General features: G+C 42.0%; 1 protein-coding gene across 1 annotated transcript in view; it reads left to right on the top strand.

The window, feature by feature from the left end:
• Nucleotides 1-19792, top strand: part of MYO1D (myosin ID) — a 153345-nt gene that overhangs the window by 52716 nt on the left and 80837 nt on the right. The window contains exons 15-16 of the mRNA XM_054992565.1: nt 8032-8198; nt 11180-11387. Coding sequence (XP_054848540.1) covers nt 8032-8198; nt 11180-11387 — 375 coding nt within the window. The remainder of the gene's footprint in view (nt 1-8031; nt 8199-11179; nt 11388-19792) is intronic.

Genomic DNA, 19792 nt, shown 5'->3' on the forward strand with positions numbered 1-19792 from the left:
TAAAGTGGAAGAGCCTCAAATCTTAGTTCTACAAGACAAAGTTATAAAGAGACAGGATAAGGAAGTACAAATGAAAACCATTAGCTGGTCCCAGGAGGGGTTCTTGCTGTGCAGTGCATAGGAAAGGACCAGTCCTTAATCATGTGAAGTTTTGTGTCCAGCCTTCTCCTTAATGAAGAAGGACTGCTGAGTCATCCACAGCAGCAACTGGCACATTTAATCCTGACCTTTAGGAAACCATTAGGAGGTTCACAGCTGTCAAGTCAATATGTTAAAGAAGTGGGTTGTACTGGTGGGTGGATGGGTTTGGGTTAAATTAAACTTTTTTTTTTAATGAGGGAATTCTGGCATTGCATATTAAACTGCTAGTAAGACACACAGTTCAAAATGTTCCCAGTATATGGTATTGTGGCCTTTTGTGTGAGAGCACGGTTGTCAAAGGAATGCAAGTGTTCATCCTGTTGCACAAAAAATGATCCAAGCATGGATTGCAGGCTTCTTCTGGCCGTAAGGAGAAGAGTTGCTGTTAAACCTCTTGGTAATGGTTTTCTGTTGGTATGGCTCCAACTGGTCCTTAGATACTTACCCTGTTCTTATTCATGTTGGTGGAACACATTTAAAATCTTTCTACCCTGCCTTTCAACTCCATAATCTCTAAAGCAGCTTACTATCAGTTATTTAAAACAATGTCTGCAACAAGTAACCAAATATAAAAAAAATCAGAAATCATACGGCAGCCAATAGTGTGTGCAGTCATTCAAAGTCAGTGGGCAGAGAGTGACTCCTTAATTAGGAGCCAGCGGCAGAATCCACGTGTACCCTTGATTAATGCAGGGTCAGTGTTTGTGTGACCAATTCATGATCAAAACAGGATTGTTTTCACTTGAGACCTTAACAATTAAATCTACTCCCTCCTCCATTTCCTTCTTCTCAGAGAAATTTTGTTCCCCGTTTTCCTGCTTGTGAAAGCAGATCTTTTACATCGAGAAATAAAAGATGAGGTGGTTTCCCATTATTTTAAAGTATATCTGGGCTGATTGATGCTGCTGCCCTGTGCAGTGGAGTGTGGCTGATAAACACTAAATCCTTACCATTGCCTCTTGAGGCTTTGGTCTTTCCCCCCAGAAGATAACTGGGGGGGGGGGTTCTTTCCTTTCTTTAAAGAACCTTCTTTGGTTGCCAGCTATAGTGAGTGATGAGCTGCTGCAGGACTGAGTTTGCAGTCCTTGCGGACTTTTATTTCTTTCATTTGCTAGCTGCGCTTATCCCCCCCACCCTCTCTCTTTTGTGGTTTCACTTGTCTCCACTGTAAATGGATATTTTTCAGTATTCTTAATCCTGTCACCTAATAAGCCAGACATCTCTAGCTCAAACATATATTATTTTGACATGCTGCTTCAGCCAGTATGACATAGTGATGTGTTCAGATGTTGACACAGTGAGTCTCCCAAAATAAAAAATGGAAGCTTTCCTGGCATATGCTATTTTCATATATATATTTTTTGCGTATGTGTGACAATGTTTTCTTTTTCTTTGGTTAGTATAAATTACATACTTCATCACTGCTAAACTCCCTTTCCCCGCCCCCCCCTGAAAAAAAAAGATCTAAAGAGGGCATCAAAAAGTAAATACTTGGATTCTATCACTTCTGCAAAGAAGTGCAGCATTTAAATGATGGGAACAAACATTGGTGTGAAACTCATATGGGCACAGATCCATCACTAGTCGTCACATTCATCTGATTAATTAGAGATTGGCCTTTCTGGAGACTGGAAAAAAACACAATCCTTTCCAAATAAAGCTAATGTTACAAACAGATCGCAAGCTGCCATTTTACATTTCTAAACCTTTGCCAGCTCTTAGCTTACAAGGAAGATTTTTTTCCACAGTTTCTTGTGGGTTTTGTGACATTTTTTTAATTAGAGTTCCTTCTTTTGAAAAGTCAGTGTAAAAAATTAAATCTTCATAATATTTACAGAGTTTACATGATCCTTGTCCGGTTTGTGCTGCAGGAAGAGGGGCTCAGCCAGTAAGTGGGTATGCAGGATAGGCATGCTGTGCCAACTGTCTGGAGTCCACGAGAATGCCAAACATTGTATAGCTTCCCTCTGTCAGTGGATCAGAAGATCAGACTTGAAGAACTCTAGGATGGGGACAGAGGAAGAATCTGATCAACTCTATACCATCATCAAAATAGCGAGGCCATTTTGGCATTGCAGAAGACTATGCACACATGCACAAATCATGAAGCTTTTTTTTTGAATCTTAGGCTGTTTATCAGAGCTTCCAAAATGATTTGTGCAAAACAATGTACGGTTGAAGATTTATCGATTGGGCCATTTATTTATTTTTTTAGCGAGAGGCAACCCACAAATACAAGATGCAGAAAAAGACGTGACGTACCATGTTAACGTACACATGTAAAAGTGTTTGTCAGTAAAACGCTGAGTCTGAAAGATCTGCTGGGATACACAGAGGTGACAGGCTATTGCAAGACCTTCAAGGGAGGAGAAGAATCAGATTTTTAAGGGAGGAAAAGGTTTTTTAAAAATCTGTTTGGCTGCTGTCTTTCACCATGCCATATCTCAACTGTTTTTGAAGTGCTCCTTGTTTTCAAAAGCAATTCCACATGACACAGGAGAAGGCTTGCTGTTCAACAAAAGCTCATTTGGAACTAGTTCTCACAATGCTTAGGATCCTGGCGAGTATATCCATCTGGCTTTCACTGCTGGTTCCTTTCCTGGAGTGTGTGTTCTTGTTTAGTGGTAGGAAAGTAGGCAGGAAAGAGCGGATTCCCCCTGTGACTTGGAGGCCAGAGTCCACTAACTTTGTCTCAGACCAGAGAGGGAGAGAGGCGGATTAGACAGTGTGATTCAGAACAGCCAATTTCAAAGACGTTTCAATAAACAATATAATATGGTATATAAATGCAAATTTGCTGAGATTTAAAACCAGCAGAAATCCAATACAAATTTGAAGAAAGGCTGACACAGAGCATAAACAATTTGAAGCTGACATATTAAACAACATGGAAACTATCCAGTAGTATTATACTTACAGCAGCGGACAGTAGATAGTAGTAAAGTATATAGTCCCTATCCCTTTACTGATGCATCTCTTTGAAACCACTTCTTACAGTTCAGCCCGCCTTTCTGAGTAAAAAAACCCCTTTTGAATAATTCAGTGTTGCATAGTTTGCAGAAAGCCAGGAGAGTGGGAGCTTTCCTGACCTCTTCAGGTAGGCTATTCCTTGCAGTTCTTTGCTGTGCTTTCTGCAGAAGGGGAATTCAGCCAAGATTCATTTGGGTGCCAGTTTTTAAGGTCACAAGCCTGTCAAGTTAAACGAAAAACCTTGCCCCCCCCCCGCTCTCTGAACAGCGACAGTTTAGCACCTGTTAGGATCCATTTACAAATTACAAAGTCCTTGTTTTTGTGGAGAGCAACACAGGGAGATGGTATCACAGGTGCAAAGGGAGTTTTGTGCCTCCCTGATGTATGTTGGTTCTTTTCCATTTGCAGCCCCAGAGTTCAGGGGAAAGCCGCTTTAGCCTCTTCCCCATACACACACCGTTTTCACAGCCTTGAACCACCCTATCACATTACTTATGTGGCTACATATAAGTTTCACAAAGGGAGCAGGGCCATCAAAAAGGAATGTGTTTATCCAGCTGTTGTAAACTGGTGTCATCAATCGGAGAAACAAAAGCCTCTCCCATCCCACTAGCAGGCCCAGAGCCTGACTTGAAAGGCTCAAGGACAAATGCCTCATTTAGGTATGGTTGCAGCTTCTTTGCTACCACCTGCCTAATCATCCTGCATAAGGGGCAGCGTGTGTGTGTGTGTGTTTTGATACTGGCTTATAATTGGCCAGTGAGAGCTTTCTTCAACAAAAGCATGACCACCGCTTCCTTTAAAGCTGAAGGAGAGTGTCCCTGTCCCATTCACAGTCTTCACAGGAAGCCCATGAAATTTCTCCTGGCATACTTCAATTGGCCAGCAAGGACAAGGCTCTGTTTTGCAGTGGTGATCTGCAGAGCCCCAAGCATCCTATCCACACTAATCGGGGAGGTCAATCAAAACTATCTGTGTAATGGTGACAAGCAGATGTTTCTGGCAGTGCATCAGCAAAGAACCTAGCCAAAAAGTGTTGGATCGGCACTCACCCAAGTTTTCTTCCCCAAAGGTGAAGACTTCCAGGTATTCGAAGGGTAAGAACCATCTTGAACAATATCGCTGGGCACAATTTAGCTGATGCAGAAGTAGCAAAGAGAGAAGCTTTTATTATTGCTGTCATCACTATCTCCTGGTCTTTCAAATGAGTTCTGTAGAGTGCTCTGTCTGACAGCATGAGCCTTTGCATCAACTGTTAGGCAAGAACTCTGCATTTTTAATCAGGACAGAGTTGTTCTCAGAATTGGTCCATCTTTCAAAGCAGAGAGAACACCTTTTGCAAGTTGCAGGAATTACCGCCCCTCTTTTTGATCCATGCTATCACACTGGAGGCATAAATTTGTCCATAGCACCTTGAAAATATGCAGTAGGTAAACAGAGACCCTTGTGCAGCCACGGTTTGAACTGGGGGCTTCGGGATAGCCATGTTTTGAGATCCATGATCAGCAAGTGGATCTGGGAATATGTAGGGCTACCTACCCCCGTCAGCCTAGTGGGCTGGCAGTTGTGGCTGCTGTCATGACTCACCTGGTAGTGCTGATCCCTGAGCTATAGCACACCAGTGGTCCCATTGAGGATGCTCTTAGGACTGTGACATGGCCTAGCTGTCTCCTCCTTGTGAGAGATGTTAAAACCAGTATTTTCATCTCTGAGAATGCTGCCTTTGGTCTAGTTTTGCAGAATGTGTTGTGGTTTTCTTCTGATAGAGTCTGACCTCTTTTTACTCACTCTGGGATGCGGATGGTCCCTTAGACTTACCTTGTTAGAAAGATAGCGTGCCTTTCTAACCAGTGTTCTCAATCCTCTTGACAAAAGGAGGGTAAATAACACAGTAGTTTTACGCATTGTAATGAGTAGAAGCAGCTGAAACATTCTTGATCAGTACTCAGTTTGACAGGATTTAGATACTCCTATTATGAGAAAATGGTTTACAAAAGAAGGGAAGGATCTATATTATATTACATTCAGAATAATGAACCTCAAATCTCAATTGGTGGAAAAATTACGTTGTTATGGAACTTCCACAGATAATCAACAAAATGCTCAAGGTGCCACTGTAACGAGGATTAAAACCTTGAGTCCGCACAAATGGAGAGAACTCTATGGGTCTGGATTGGGAGGTATTCCCAGAAGGTTGGGGGAACCGAACCTCAGGGGCAAGGTTGCTGAAGAAAAGAGAGGAAAGTAAGCAGTGAAGCAAAAGACAGGAAACCGATGGAGGGGCAGGTGGAAGAAACAGGAGCCTGAGGACAAAGGACTGGGAACTGTTGGACCTTTGTGACTCAAAGGCATAGAATTCTGAAGAAGCATCAAAGGAAGAGTTCACTCCGCTGTTGGTTCTGCTGTAGGAACTGAGAATCTTAAGGGGCATGAGGCAGGGGTTCAGTTGGGGTACTAAATGTCATATTGATTTGAATTAACCAGCCACATCTTTAGTTGCAGGCTTCTTGTGGGGCTGCCTGCTTTAATTGGGAGGATGCATTCAATTGACCTTTTAAGTAATGACAGGGAGACGGTTTCTACACTGTGATGGTAGATTGTTACCTTTTATAGGATAGCTGTTACTATGGTGATAGATTGTACCAGAAATATCTTGTTGAGAACAAGGGGAGAAGTAACTGCTGTGGATGAGGCTAGAGAGGGGCTTCAGTGCTGAATCAGAGGCTTGCAAGTTTTCATCCTGTGGAAATATCTTTGACAAGCATATCTCCAAATACATTCACATATAGTGCCATCTGATGGGTTTTTCTAAACGTGAACTCTTTGACACTTCAGTTAATAAATAAAGTAGTGTGAGAGGGCATAGATTTTTCTCTGAGAAAGCCATTCCTTTCCTTGATTTATCAAAATGATGGGTTTAATACAAAGATTTTGCTGCATGTGCAAGATGGAAGTCAAATTTCACAATACATTCACTTATTATGTTTGGCAAGCAACATGCATGCTTGCTGTGATGGTCTGCCTCTTGGTCAAATACCAAAATAACTTCTTTAATAGATATGGGGGCTTGTTTTAGAGTATCTCTACGCAAGATGGCTGGGTGCGTGTTCATCAAGTGTCAGGAGATGCAATGTTATCTGGGAAGCGTAGTTTTAAAAGACAGAGCTGGTGGAAATTGGTCTGGAGGAGGCAGATTCTCTCTCAGCCCTCCAGTGCCTCTGGCATACCAGACTGTCTCTGCTTCCAGAGCCTTTGCCTTGCCACCCTTGCTGCTTAAAACTTTCAATTAACCGAGCCTCAGCAGGCTCCAGAAGGGGAGACAGTCTGGCACACCTGAGGTGGAGGAGGGCTGTGAGAGAATCTATCCCCTCCTCAGCAATCTCTACCGGCTCTGTCTTTTAAAACTATGCCTCCCAGCTAACATTGCATCTCCCAACACACGAAGAACATGTGTCAGAAGTCTTGTGTAGAAAGTAGACATGGGCACGAACAGACCCCCCCCCCCGAACAAGCTGTTCGTTGTTCGTTGCCATCCATGAACAACGAACAGTAACAAACATGACCCTGTTCACAAACATGTTTGTTGTTCATTGTTCGTTGCCCTTTAAAGATCCCTTTAAACTATCAGGTGGCAGGGGGGATTCCCCCCTGCTGCTTGCCAGCTGATAGTTTAAAGGGCCCCTTCCTGCCACGTGCAAGGGGCAGGGCCCTTTAAACACCCCACAAACTGACCTTCCCAATATCCAATACCCACCATATTTTCAGGGGACATAGTCCTCACTCTCCTCCAAAGACCCCCCAAGTTTCAGAGAGATTGCACCCCGGGAAAGGCATGATGCATGGGCCTCCCCCTTTGTTGTCATTTTCTCTTCACAGTGGCAAAAACAGGACTCTCTGCTGGAAGTACTTTGAAGGGTGAAAGCCAGAAGGAGTTCAGACAGAGTTCAGTCCCTGCCGCTACCAGGGGAATTGATTGAAAGGCCCCAGACTGTCTGGCTTGATGAACGGGCTGACGAAGGCAACTAACGAGGCTTGCAACGACCACTTGTTTATTTAGAATGGAGCCTCACAAACTGAACGAGCTGTTCGTGGTTTTTTCCCGTTCCTAATGCTGTTCGTGCCCATGTCTATAAGAGAGCCTCTTAGCCTCATTTTTCGGTCTGTGAAATAGGAACAGTGGATGTTGTCTTATCACACTGCTTAGTTAAGCATGGAGCTTTCCTCCAGCATAAAATTCTTTGCACTCAAGCACAAGGTTCAATGCTTAATGGGGAAGGTTGGTATGATACAACCCACAGATACTCTACTTAAATATATTATGGGGATAAACAAAATGGACAAACATAAAAAATAAAGCCTTATGGCTGATTTTTATGTAATTAGTCCATCTTCACAGTTGGCGCTCTGACAGTTACCCCTTGTAGAAATAAATGCTTTGACAAAAGCCAGTTCCATATGGATGTACTGGATGTGTTGCAACACAGTGGTATAAAATAGTTACCTTTCCTGTGCAAGTGATGCTTTCTGGCCCTTAACTTTGGCTAAAGGATTTGTGATGGCCTTGCAGGACCTTGTGCTCCTGTCCCTCAACTTCTCCCCTGTTTGGCGTGACTCTTCCCCCTCTGGTCTTAACTGTGATTAAAGTTGGTGATGCTAACCTTTAAACACGGTGATACTAGTCAGGTTCGCTGCTAGCTGGATCTTAATGCCAGCTTCAAGTCCTGAAACCAGCATGGTTAAGAACAGTAAAGAGCATTCATATTGCAAGTTGGAGGGGAGGAAGGACTATGTGTTTCTCTGGCTTGCTCCTTTAACAGGGATGTTAAGTGATCGCTGCCCCTCAGTTACTTCCTTCCTGCCCTTGCACCACAGCTTTTGATTTTGAAAAAAACCTGCTGTGTTCCACGCTGTCTCCTTTAGGAACCATTTTATGTCCGCTGCATTAAGCCCAATGACAAGAAGTCTCCTCAGCTGTTTGATGAAGAACGTTGCAGGCATCAGGTGGAATACCTTGGGCTTCTGGAGAACGTACGGGTCCGACGGGCAGGATTTGCCTATCGCCAAACATATGAGAAGTTCCTTCACAGGTAACAAGGGACAAGCTGCTCTCAGTTTCCAGTGCTGGGGGACAACTAGACATGAAGCCCCAGTTGTACCATGTGATACAGTGTTGGCTTTTGTGATACAGATGAGAAGGGTCTCTAACTTGGGGAGGGGGTTGAGCAGTACTCTGGAGAGGTGGCATAAAAATAAATAGTGATAGCATAAATAGATAAATAAAATAAATTTTGGTAGCATTTCTGAAAATAGCACCAGGCCAATTTTATAGCTGTTGTAACACCTTTTCTTGACTTAGGCTGTTTGTCTTGCAGCTAACTGAAAGTTTCTCCTCCCATCTCTCACAAGAAATCAGTGCCAGATACTTTTCCCTAGTTAGTGGGTAGCAAGCAGAGATGTGGAACCAAGTGGTTTTTGCTATCTGGGTGCATAAAAAAATTATGCCCTTCCTGTAGCTGAACAGGACCTTCTCAATGGATCTAAATAAAAAAACACCCTGTCAATTATAAGCCCTTATGCTATTTTGGACAAGGAAGCAACTTTCTAGTGCATTTATGTCTGACTGAATTAATGGATTGCACTTTCCTTGCCTTTGCAAGAGAGGCCTCCCGAGAAATTGCATACTGAGATTGACTGTTGACTTAGATATTTACAAATAGGGAACCCACAAGGGCTTGCAGGGCATCTCTTTCCCCCCACCCACATGTCCTGTCTTTCTCCTTAGCCACTCCCATAGCCTCTCTTCTCATAGCCTATTCTTGCTTTCTTCTCTCCTTCCTGCCCACTTCTGTCTGCCCCCCCTGCCTTCAGCTTCCTCTCCTTCCCCCTCAACAGCCACTCTCCTATGGCCCAGTAGTGTGATGCCAGCTGTGCCAGGCCTAGTTGCATGGTGGGGAACCTACAAGGACTTGCAGGGGTTATTTCACGGTTCCCTGTATGCCCTTCTGCACACTATTTCCTCTTTTCCTCCTCCTGGCAGCCTCCATGTGCTCACCTTTCCCTGTGTCTCTCCTTCAAACCCACTAAACAACTTACCTTTTATCTGTTTCCAATCTTTATATTTATTAATTTACTTCATTTATATATTGCTTTTCTCCACAGGGATCCAAAGCAGCTTACATCATTCTCCTTGCCTCTATATTATCCTCATCGCTAAACAAGGCTGTCAAACAAAAACAATGCTGGCAAATCTATACATAAGCTTCTATAAAAGGTCTCCAAATATCTAAAAATAAGTCCATATGCAATTACCATCTATATGTGATACATTCAGATGTTAAGTTTATGAGGTCCTCAATCCAATGCGTTAGGGAAGTGGGCTTTTGTTTTTCCAATGCTGTAGTATAAATCTTTTAGTAACTGTAAAGGCTCACAACAACTATGAGAGTGAGGCTGAGATTGTGTGACTGGATTAAAGTTACCCAGTGAGCTTCCACAGCCGTGTGGTGATTTGAACCTGGGTCTCCCACTCTGAAACTCTAGGCACTATACTGGGGGGGAGGGGAGCTGCTGTTGAACAGTAGCAATCAGCCTGGCCTGAGTGAGTCATGCAAGTCATGTATCAAATTACCCAGTGGTTGCTTCTTGGTCTTGTCTAGAAGTGCAAGTCCCCAATGAGTCATCACTGAAAGGCCAAAACAACCATGGAAAATGCCCAGCTCCTTCCTCCTACCTTTTATTGACAGAAATCAAGCCTGGAATACTGGCTAAACTGTTATGGATGCCTAGCAACAGCAACTGAGTGCATCTGGTTAAAAGCTACAGACATGCCTTTTATCATTTGGGGTTTTTAAAAAATGTTTTGGGTTTTTTTAGGTTTCAGATTTTTCTGCAAACCTGGTGTTTTTTTCAGGCATGTAGGAAGATCTGTCTTGTCTGTTCATTGTTCCAATCTCTGCATTTAAGTATCCTCAGATCAGGGTCACTTGACTATTAGTATATAAGACATCCTGCTTTTTCTTCCCACTTGGGACACAAAGCCACTTATATTTTTCTCTCCATCATCCATTTTATCTTGACATTATGCTGTCTTAGGCCTGTTTCCAAAAAGTTAAGATGGTGATGGTGTATATCAGAAAGAATGGCAAGATTGCTCCTGCTGAGACCTGGACAAACACACTATGTGAACAATCAGCAAGGATTTTGCTGAAGCCAGGCAGAGCACCACATGAATCCAGAACAGACATGTATGTTTTTCAACCCAGGTCAGTAGGTTCAAGTTTGGGCTTGACCTGGAGCCCAAAGCCAGAACTTGGGCTTGAACTGGGTCATGAGGAGCAACAAGTAGAAGACACTGCTCTGTAGACAAAGCAAGGATAAATGGCCTGGCTCTCCTACTGTTTGTGCCCAACCTACTGTTGTAAAAGACTGCATACTATCTGTCCACTGCAAGTATCAACGATGTTCACTTAGGTAACCTTTGATCCCTGGAAATGCCTCCATGCCCCGAGTTGTCTCCTTGTTGGATCTTAGATCAATGCTCGGACTCCTTGACAGGTTTGAAGAATTCTTCCTTTTTCAAATGGAGTGTCTGGATCACTCTGGTTCATTGAATGTATCTATTTGGTGTTTTTTATTCTGCAGGATTAAAGAATGCTTAAAACCAACAGTAGTCAAATATTCTCTCAAAGGCTAATTTTTAAAACCTCAAAGCTCCACAGAACAGAGAAAATAAAATCTCCAGCTGAAAACACCTCTGATCCCTGTTTAACTGAAGCCTGTGAGGAACACTAATTCCATTAGTTTCATTTGAAAGCCCCCTTCACAGGAAGCGTAATAAAAGGAAGGAGTCTCGCTGCATTTCTTACAGTTACAATTTATGCCCACTGTCTTCTAAATCCATGAAAAGATGTGTATTCCTTTTCTTCCTCATTTTAAGGAAGTCAGCTTTGGTGAGGTTATATGGGATGGACTAGTAGAGTCCTCTGCTGAGATACTGATGAGCTCAGGAAAAGCAGAGATGACCATATGAGTAATGTAATGCTTTCTAAAAATTCTGGTCTGAATGCAGGTACAAGATAATCCCTGAATTCACATGGCCAAATCACAAGCTCCCATCAGACAAGGAAGCAGTAAAGAAACTGATTGAGCACTGTGGGTTCCAACATGATGTGGCGTATGGAAAGACCAAGATTTTCATCCGGACACCTCGGACTCTGTTTACCTTAGAAGAACTGCATGCCAAGATGCTTGTGTGGGTGGTTCTTTTTCTACAGAAGGTGAGACACAGTAAAGAAAGCTACTTTAAAATATCCCATCTCTCCCCCACTGTAGGAGGTGGTGTGCATAATATGAATAACTGACATTTTAAACAATAGCCTTAGTAATTGCCCATGAGTGACAAGGGACTGTAAGTATATAAACCAGTAGCAACACAGCTCATCTCAAATTGCAAATTCAGCATGAAGAAACTGGACTTTCTGAATAAATTGAGCAAATCAAGTAAAATTATGTGAACTTTGTGAGATAGAAGCACAGTTAGTGGAGTGTGTCTTTAAATTGATGATTTAAACTATGCAGAGTTCTTGGGATATTTTAGGTATGGTGGCATTTGAGAACAGGATATTTCATTTGATTAGTTTATGTTTATTTGGATTAATGAGTCTCCCACCCTCGAGATTCAAAGCAGCATACAAAATGTAATACACATTAAAAAAACACAATTTACAAAAATATGTTAACCCCAGGTGACCTCGCCATAAAAATTTAAACAGTAATGAGCCATAAGGACTTCCCAAGTCAGTGACGGTTGTGCTGGCAAAGACAGGCCAGGAGCCTCTAGCTCATGCCGAAGCCTCTTGCTTTTGCTGTCTCCAGGCTTTATATGCTATGTAGAAATGGAGGAACAAATGCTGATCTCATGATAAAGGCAGGGGAGAGAGCAGAACCTGTACAGCACCAGGGCCTCCACCCTGGAGTATACTTGCCTCATACATTTTCTAACACAGAGCACCAGCAATGAGGTTAGAAACTTCTGTTCTTTTGAAAACACAAATTCAGTTCTGCAGACTTTGCAAATAGACCAGCCATATATATTAACAGAAAAAAATGCCTGTGTGTGTGTGCGTGAATGTTTTTATGGCAAAACAAAATATAAAATATGAAGTGTCATTTTTTTTCAGAATAAAGGATAAAATTGCGTGTTTTTTGAAATAGAAGACTACAAACATCCATAGAGTCTCTTTTACACATACTAATGCTAAGACAAGTTATAACTCTGGTTTGTTACCTCCATCCTCTCTCTCTGTTTAACAAAAGGTGGGGGAGCATATCTCTTTAAAACGTTTGCTTTTTGCTGTTTCTTGAGTGTGGAACAGAGTGTGGTAAACAGTATCTGCAAAACTGTAAGGAGTTATTGTTGCTTGGCTTGCCCCATTTATTCTTGCTACCAGCAGGAAGTTGAAAATTAATTTTTCATGTAGTGCTATAATATTGATTCTTTACTGTGAGCTCTAAGTAAACATAAGAGGGGGTGTGTGGTTCAGTGGCAGTGTGATGGATTTTGTGATGCCAGGGTTATCTTTGTACAGTCTTCTTGATTCTTCTTCTTTTTTTTTTTAGCAGTAAGGTAATGTTTTGCTTGTCTTGAAAGGTTTTGAGATTCTCATAGCTTAATTTTTAAATTTTAAGAATGTATTCAATTTAGCCTAGTTTGCTGTCGCTCATTTGCATACTTACAATCGTTACTTATCAGCAGAGGAAGTTCTCACTGGCTGTCGTGATGTGAAAATTATACTATTAGCTCTAGAAAATAATGTAGGTGATCTTTCTTCTGTGTCACTCAATTTGTTTTTACTCTGGCAACTCCTCCTCAAATTCCGATGGGTAACCTTCTGGTTTCCTGATGATCTGCCTTTTCCTAGTCTGGAATGCCTGTGTCTGACATCATGTGCCTGACATCATGTAAAGATAAATGAGTGTGGTGAGCAGAAGTGTTTGGTTCTTTTTCCATTTTTGTTTCATTACATGCAGTGTTATTTCCTTATCTCAAATGCCATTGGTTTCAGTGGGAACATGCATGTGGCCCCTGCTGCACACATACTGTTTGTTGGAGCAGGCAGCCTGCTGCTGGTCAGAAAGAGATTTTCTCTTCTAGCTCCAAGGCCACAGTTTCCAGTGAGTCTGAGGAACCACCATTTAGTTTATCTGAAAAACATAGACCTCTGGGTGTCTGATGGCTTATTGTCAGGTACTCTTGAGGACTACATTCCCAGGGCTCACCAAGGCATCATGCTTTGGAAACTGGCTGTAGGGCACAGGGGGAGATTCTCTTCCCATTCAATGTCCAGCCATCTTTTCTGTCTGGGTGCTGCCTCCAGAGCAAGCTTGGCCAGCTGGCAGAAAATGTGGACACCAACATATTAAGGGAGGAAGAAAGGGCAACAATCTATATTTCCTGGGGTTTCCACCTTTGTTTTCCTTATGATGATGAAAAGAGAAGGACACTTTAGGTTTTTATTTGTTGTGTGATGAGTGTACATCCCAAATGTTGACTGTGATGTAGAAGAATTTGGTGGTGATTCTGAGGCACAGAGAAGGAATGGAAGTTAAAATAGGGCTATATAACTTTAATTTTGGGTTGAAGTATGTGTCTCCTATCACTTCATGGTAGAACTGAAGGAGAACTTAAAACAAAATTGAGTGGTACACTTTTCAAGAGAGTGGATCCATTCAGATGTCACTTTTGACCAGCTGTGCATAAACTTGGCTCATTGCTGAGTTTGTATGTGCTTCTCCCTCCTCTTTCATGCCCCCCCCAACCTTGCATGGAGAATCCCAATTAAAATTTAACTTTGTTTACCTGTGACGTATGAATGCAGGGACATGAATTAACTGGAGTTGGTGATTTCTCCACACAGCAAGATGATGGGGAAAATCTGATGTGTAGGAAAATCCAATTAACATGCTTGCATGCATAAATCTTGAGTAACCAAGATAAGTTTCCAACTCAGATTCTCTGATTGAGAAGGGATGGGAGAAGGAGGGAGTTGTCTGTGTGCGAATCTAGCCACAAGCCATGTTTGTTCAATTCCTGACTCAGTGCTGGTTTAAAGTGACATCTGAATGCTGGCCTTGGGTCCAGCCTCACTTTGTGATAGTGGCAGCCTTGCTCTCTTCCCTTTGCCTTCTGCGCAGTGCATGCAGCTGATCAGATGAAGCAAGCTACAGAGAGGTACCCCAGTTTAGGTCCCTGAGTAGCACATGTTCTTTGCTTCAGCCAACCTTTTGTGGAATGACTGGATTGTGGGGAGCAAGAGGGCAAGCCTTATAGGGCATTTTACAGCTGCTTCACTCGTTCTCTCTGTTAGGAGTTTAATAAGTAATTTGCAACAAAAATAGAGTTTTTAATGTATTTTGTCTGTTGTAAGCTGCCTGAGTGCCGTAAGGTAGAAAGCCAGCTAACAAATGTTTTAAATAAATAAAAATAAACTGTGTGATATATCTTTGAAAAAAAAATTCCTGAGTAGGTTCCAGAAATGCATTCCTTTCAGTAAGAGAGAATTTTAATTGCTCCATCTAGAGATAATACTGAATGGACATTTGCAAACGTGGCTTAGTGTTAAATGGAATGGAGATTTTAAATCAGACTTCTTGTTTGCTCCCTCCTACCCTCCTGGGTTTGACTGTTTCTGTAAAGCCGACTTTAGCAACCTTGGATGCTGTCAGCTTTGCTTCTCGGAAACCACGCTGGTCTGTTGCCTGGATGCTTCCTCCATTTTTGAAGGCATTAGGTTTGTTGCATTGATGTGGCTTGGCTTCCCTAAGGTAGAATGCTGGACATGCTGATACTGTGGAAGGAGAGAGGCTTATTAATGAACAGGACGCAGAAATGTCTTGTGTACTGATACTGTTTTTCCTTTCTTTTTTTTCTATTTCTCTGTCCCTCCCTCCCCCCCATTCCAGTTTTTCCCAGACATTCCTCTTGGGAGACTTATCAGTTAAAGCCTTGCAGAAGTTGTTGCTATAGCAACATTCCTGGCCTCTCTGGTGGCCGAGAAGGAAGAGGGCGGAAGGGGTTAATGGAGAGACGAGGCAAAAACAAAAGCCATGGCTGACTTGTCATAATTTAATATTTTTTCTTTCCTTTGTCCCAATGTGCCCTTAAAGTGGCACATGCTAGGAAATGTTAAGCAGAAAAAGAAATGCTCATCCCTGACAAAAACCAGCATTTTCCTGTTAGTTTAGAGATCAGCCTCTGTAATTGGAGAAGGGCTTCTGCTCAGCAACCCACATCAAGACATTTGTCATCTATTCAGGAGACGCCCACCATTTTGTAAGAAGGAGTTTGCAAACAAAGGAGAGGAGAGTATGTTCGGTGCTCAACACAATGGCCAAGGGCCTCCAACAACTGCCTCCTCACCCATTTCTTTCCTAAATATCCACAGTTCTCCATATAGTATTGCTAAATTTTGTTGCAGAGGGACTGTCAAGTCTAGCCTAAGCCCAGATATAGAGCCATCTCCTGGCCATTCTTGTGTGCACATGTGGATCATTCTGTCTGTTGGCAATGTGCCTTTGCAGCAGTCAAACTGATTTACAGACTAACAAAAGCTTTATTATTAGAACTGACAAACTGGATTAGGAAAGTGTAGAGATAAGCCTAGCTTTTTAGATAGCCTGAGAATGAAGTATATGGAGTTCAAGAAGGAAAGCCTAAGATTAGCATGCTACAGATAGACAAGGGGAAAAGGTCTTTAAGAAAGAAAGTACTCCCCCTACCATCCTATCTAGAGCTTTCTGCCCTCTGGAAGATTGTCGTCTTCTTTGTATATTTGACATTACTGTATTCCAACACTATCCTCAGCAGATACCTTGTCTCTCCATGCCCCCCCATTAGCTATCAGTTGAGTTTTCTTGTTGCTTCTTTTTTAGAGACTAGGGCAGGCTAAAAGACTTGAGATTTTTCTCCTGCAATACTGACAGCAGTATCTGAAGAATAAGACTCCATATGAGACACTTCAGAAACCATGCAGCAGAGCTCATGCCTGTGTGGATTTTCTTATTTCTGTTTTAGGATTTGAAGTATCAGCTGTGCATTGACAGTGTGAAACGTTGTTTGTGAAGTGTGAAATGTTGCTTGTGAAGGAGTCCTAGTGAGAGGGGTGCATCTGTACATGCAAACATAGCTTTGGCAAACATGGAAATATTTTTTCTGCGGTTCATGCAGTCAAAACATGTCTCAGTGAAAGACATCTTGGCACTTATTTAGGAAGGAGCAATGGCTTAGTTTGGAATGTGCTTGCTGTGCATCCCAGCTTGTCATGGGTCTGGTGAAGGAGGCATTCAGAAAGGGCAGGTGCTTATTTACTTCATTGAATTTGGCTGAAATCTCAGGTCTCCAAGCCTCTCAAGTAATCTGGATGGGCTTCCTGCCCCTCTTTTGCTAGTGCTTCTCTGCTTCAAGGGATCAGAGGACAGAATCCTATCTAGCACTTTTGATTTAGTCTGTCATCAACCCCCCCCCCCTTTATTCAGTAGCAATGTGATAACATTACTGTTTGTGCTACCTTTCCATAATGGTGCCAAGTGCTTTACAACTGTGGTTATTTGCACAGCCATCTCATAATGGGCTGTTTTCCCATGGTTGATAAAGACCATTATAAAATTTGTAATGAATTTGTAAAAAGTGTTATCTAGTCACCTCCTTTTCTGAAATATTATGCTCACACAATGCCCAAGAAACTGTGGCGGAGAAACATTAAAGTGCAGTAAAGATGTAGTTCCTGTTGTGAATGTTGAAAGCTATTACTGCCATACTGTAGTAGCCTTTCTGCCTCTATGAGGGGGACATTGAAAATGTGTTTTGCAGATTACTGTTATTCAAATCACCTGATCTAGCATACAAAAAAGAGCACTCTTTTTGAAGCGTCTCTAGCAGATGATTTCTCATTCTTCTCCAAAGGCTCCAGTGACTGAGGGTCTCATTTCCTAGGCAGTTTCTTTTATTGGTAGGCCTCATCTCTCCCCCCCCCCTTTTTTCTTTTTTAAATTCATTTTAAATCTGACTTCTGACATCTTTGTTAAAATTCTCACTTATTGTCATGTCCTGAGTGGATGAGATGCATAACTCTGCCAACACTTCTGTCACATACTCTTGCAAGGACACAGAGTAAGTTCTCAATAGCTATAGAAACAGGTTCAAGGTCAGTGGTTTAAATACTGAACCATGGTCTGTGTTCAAGTTAATCTAGTAAGGTGCAAACCAGTGCTATCTTGGAAGTTCTGGAAGCTTATGAATCTGGTGCATCTTGGAGCCTGAAATTCTGTAGATGCCGCTGGCTACTCTCATGTCCTTGTAGGGTCATTCGTTTGGGAAAGCATCCCAACCCCCTTGCTGGTCTCCCCAGATCCTGGGTCAGCCTAGGGATGCTTGGTATTCAATTTTTTTTTAAAAAGCTGTGAGGGGGCCTTACTGAAGAAAGTGTTTTGGGTGGAACTCATTTCAGATCTTGGAGGTTGTCTTGCTGATTTCATATCATTACAGTTGTTGTTTTCCTAAGCATATCTGGCAAAATAAAAATGCTTGTAGTTTTCTCCATCATCCCACCTCCAGAACCATATCTTGAGACAGAATATGAAGCATCTTGCACAATTAAACAGATGGAGTTATACTCTGTATTTGCATAAAAGATGAAACTTATTTGTCAAGAGCACAGTTTGATTTTTCTTCGAGCACAGGATAAATTGGCCTTTGATATAGGGGAAAAGGTGAACTTTAAATGTATGCCTTCTAATAGCAGGAAGGGAATCAAGAGTGGGGTGGGGGAATATTTCTGAACAGTCAGCTTGGTAGCTTATGAGACTCCAACCAGAGATCTCGGCTTACTTGGATCAGGTCCCCTCAGATTCTGTATTGGTGGGCAGCCGAATTTATTTTAGTAACATATATATCCCAAAATTTATATCCCTTTCTGCCCTCATAAGGGCTACTAATGTGTCTAACAAATTAAAACATAATGAAATCACATTTTAAAATTATTAAGAACTAACCAAAACAACAAATCATCATTAAAATGGTTAAACAAGAGCTAAAAACATACATAAAAACAACTATTAAAACAATTAAAACATTGGGGACAAAGGAGAGATTACTGAGGGAATATTAAACAAAAAAGTCTTCATCCGCTGATGGAATATGCCAGCAGAAGGGAACAGTCAGTCTCCCTGGGGAGAGACTTTTGGGCCGTTTTCACACCGCTTACTTTCCCTTGCAACGACCCGGAACAGCGCGCAAAAAACACAGAAGATCGCGTTTTCTCGCGTGAGATTTGCGCGAACTTCCGCATTTTTTGCGCAGTGTTCCAGGTTGTTGCAAGGGAAGGTAAGCAGTGTGAAAACGGCCCCAGAGTTCTAATCTCATTAGGCAGGGGTTCCTGAAGCAAGGCCTCAGAAGATGACTGTAATGGTTAGGTATGTTCATAAGAGAGTAGGTGGTCCTTCAGGCATGTTTGTTTAAAGTAGGAGATGGGACTAAAAGCATTCTCCTCTCCTGTGTTTGTATCGTTCTTATAGTCTCCCTTACGTGACACATCTTTCTTTCTCCTCTCTTAAGTAGCTGAAAGTGTCTACTTGGTTTGTAATTTTAAGGGGTGCCTTAAATTATCTAGTGGCCCTAAATAGGCTTCTGTGGCGATTGGTCAGTTGGCCAGCATCCCCATCAAATGTTATCCAGTATTCCACTGAGCCAAGTATCCCCTGGGATAGAGAACAGCAAAGTCAGAAGTGACTGGCTGTCTCATTGGACAATAACTTTTTTGCATAGTCAGAATTTTAGCAAGGATTTGGAATAACTGTATGCACAGAGGTAAGCGTTGCAAACAACCACTAATCGAATTGTTTCCTTTTTTCTAAACTGAGGAAGCATTGAGCTTGTGCCACTGTCCAGGCAGCATTATAAACATCTGTTTTAGTTCTAGAGTTCCTAACCTGTTGTCCTAACTGACCTAGAAGCTTAAAGCAATTGAAGAATACAGAAAACCCATTCATGTACATCTAAAAATGTATATGTATTTGTGTGTGTGTGTGTGTTTGTGTGACATATGCAAATTATTCCTTGTTCTTACCTAAAAAGATAAAACATTAAAAGCATGTTACATAAAAAGAACTGTTATAGCCCCAGGAATCTCATTACATCACAATGTATGCAAAGTCTTCCTGCAAGGTTTTTCCATCCTCCTAAAAATCTGAGGAGTTGGGCAAGGGTTTTGAAGCAGCAGAAGGATGGCATAGCCATGAAAGCCTTCACTTCCTATATGCAGATACAGCATATCAAGCAGGAGTAGCACCCCTTCTAATCTTTGCTTGCTGGACATTGCTAAGCACCTTGCAGGGCTATTGAACTTTTGTATTCTTTCATGGTGGCTGTTTTTGCGTTTGTAATGGTGGTATTCTGTTGACAATTGTTTTGTTTGTTCTGATGTTCGCTGTTGCAATTTAAAAATTTTTATAAAGCACCTTGTGTGCAGAAAGGGCCAGTGTATTAAATTTTTAAATAATAGATTGAGACAGCACTCTCTAGGTCAGTGTGGGGCCTCTCCATTCCATTCTGGCCTATGCTGAATCTGTATTCTGATTGTTTTTAGTGTCCTTCTGTTTCTTCCTCCTAAAGTGTATCTCCTAAGTG

This window comes from Eublepharis macularius, chromosome 12, assembly GCF_028583425.1.
Source record: "Eublepharis macularius isolate TG4126 chromosome 12, MPM_Emac_v1.0, whole genome shotgun sequence".
In the NCBI taxonomy this organism is placed as follows: Eukaryota; Metazoa; Chordata; class Lepidosauria; order Squamata; family Eublepharidae; genus Eublepharis; species Eublepharis macularius.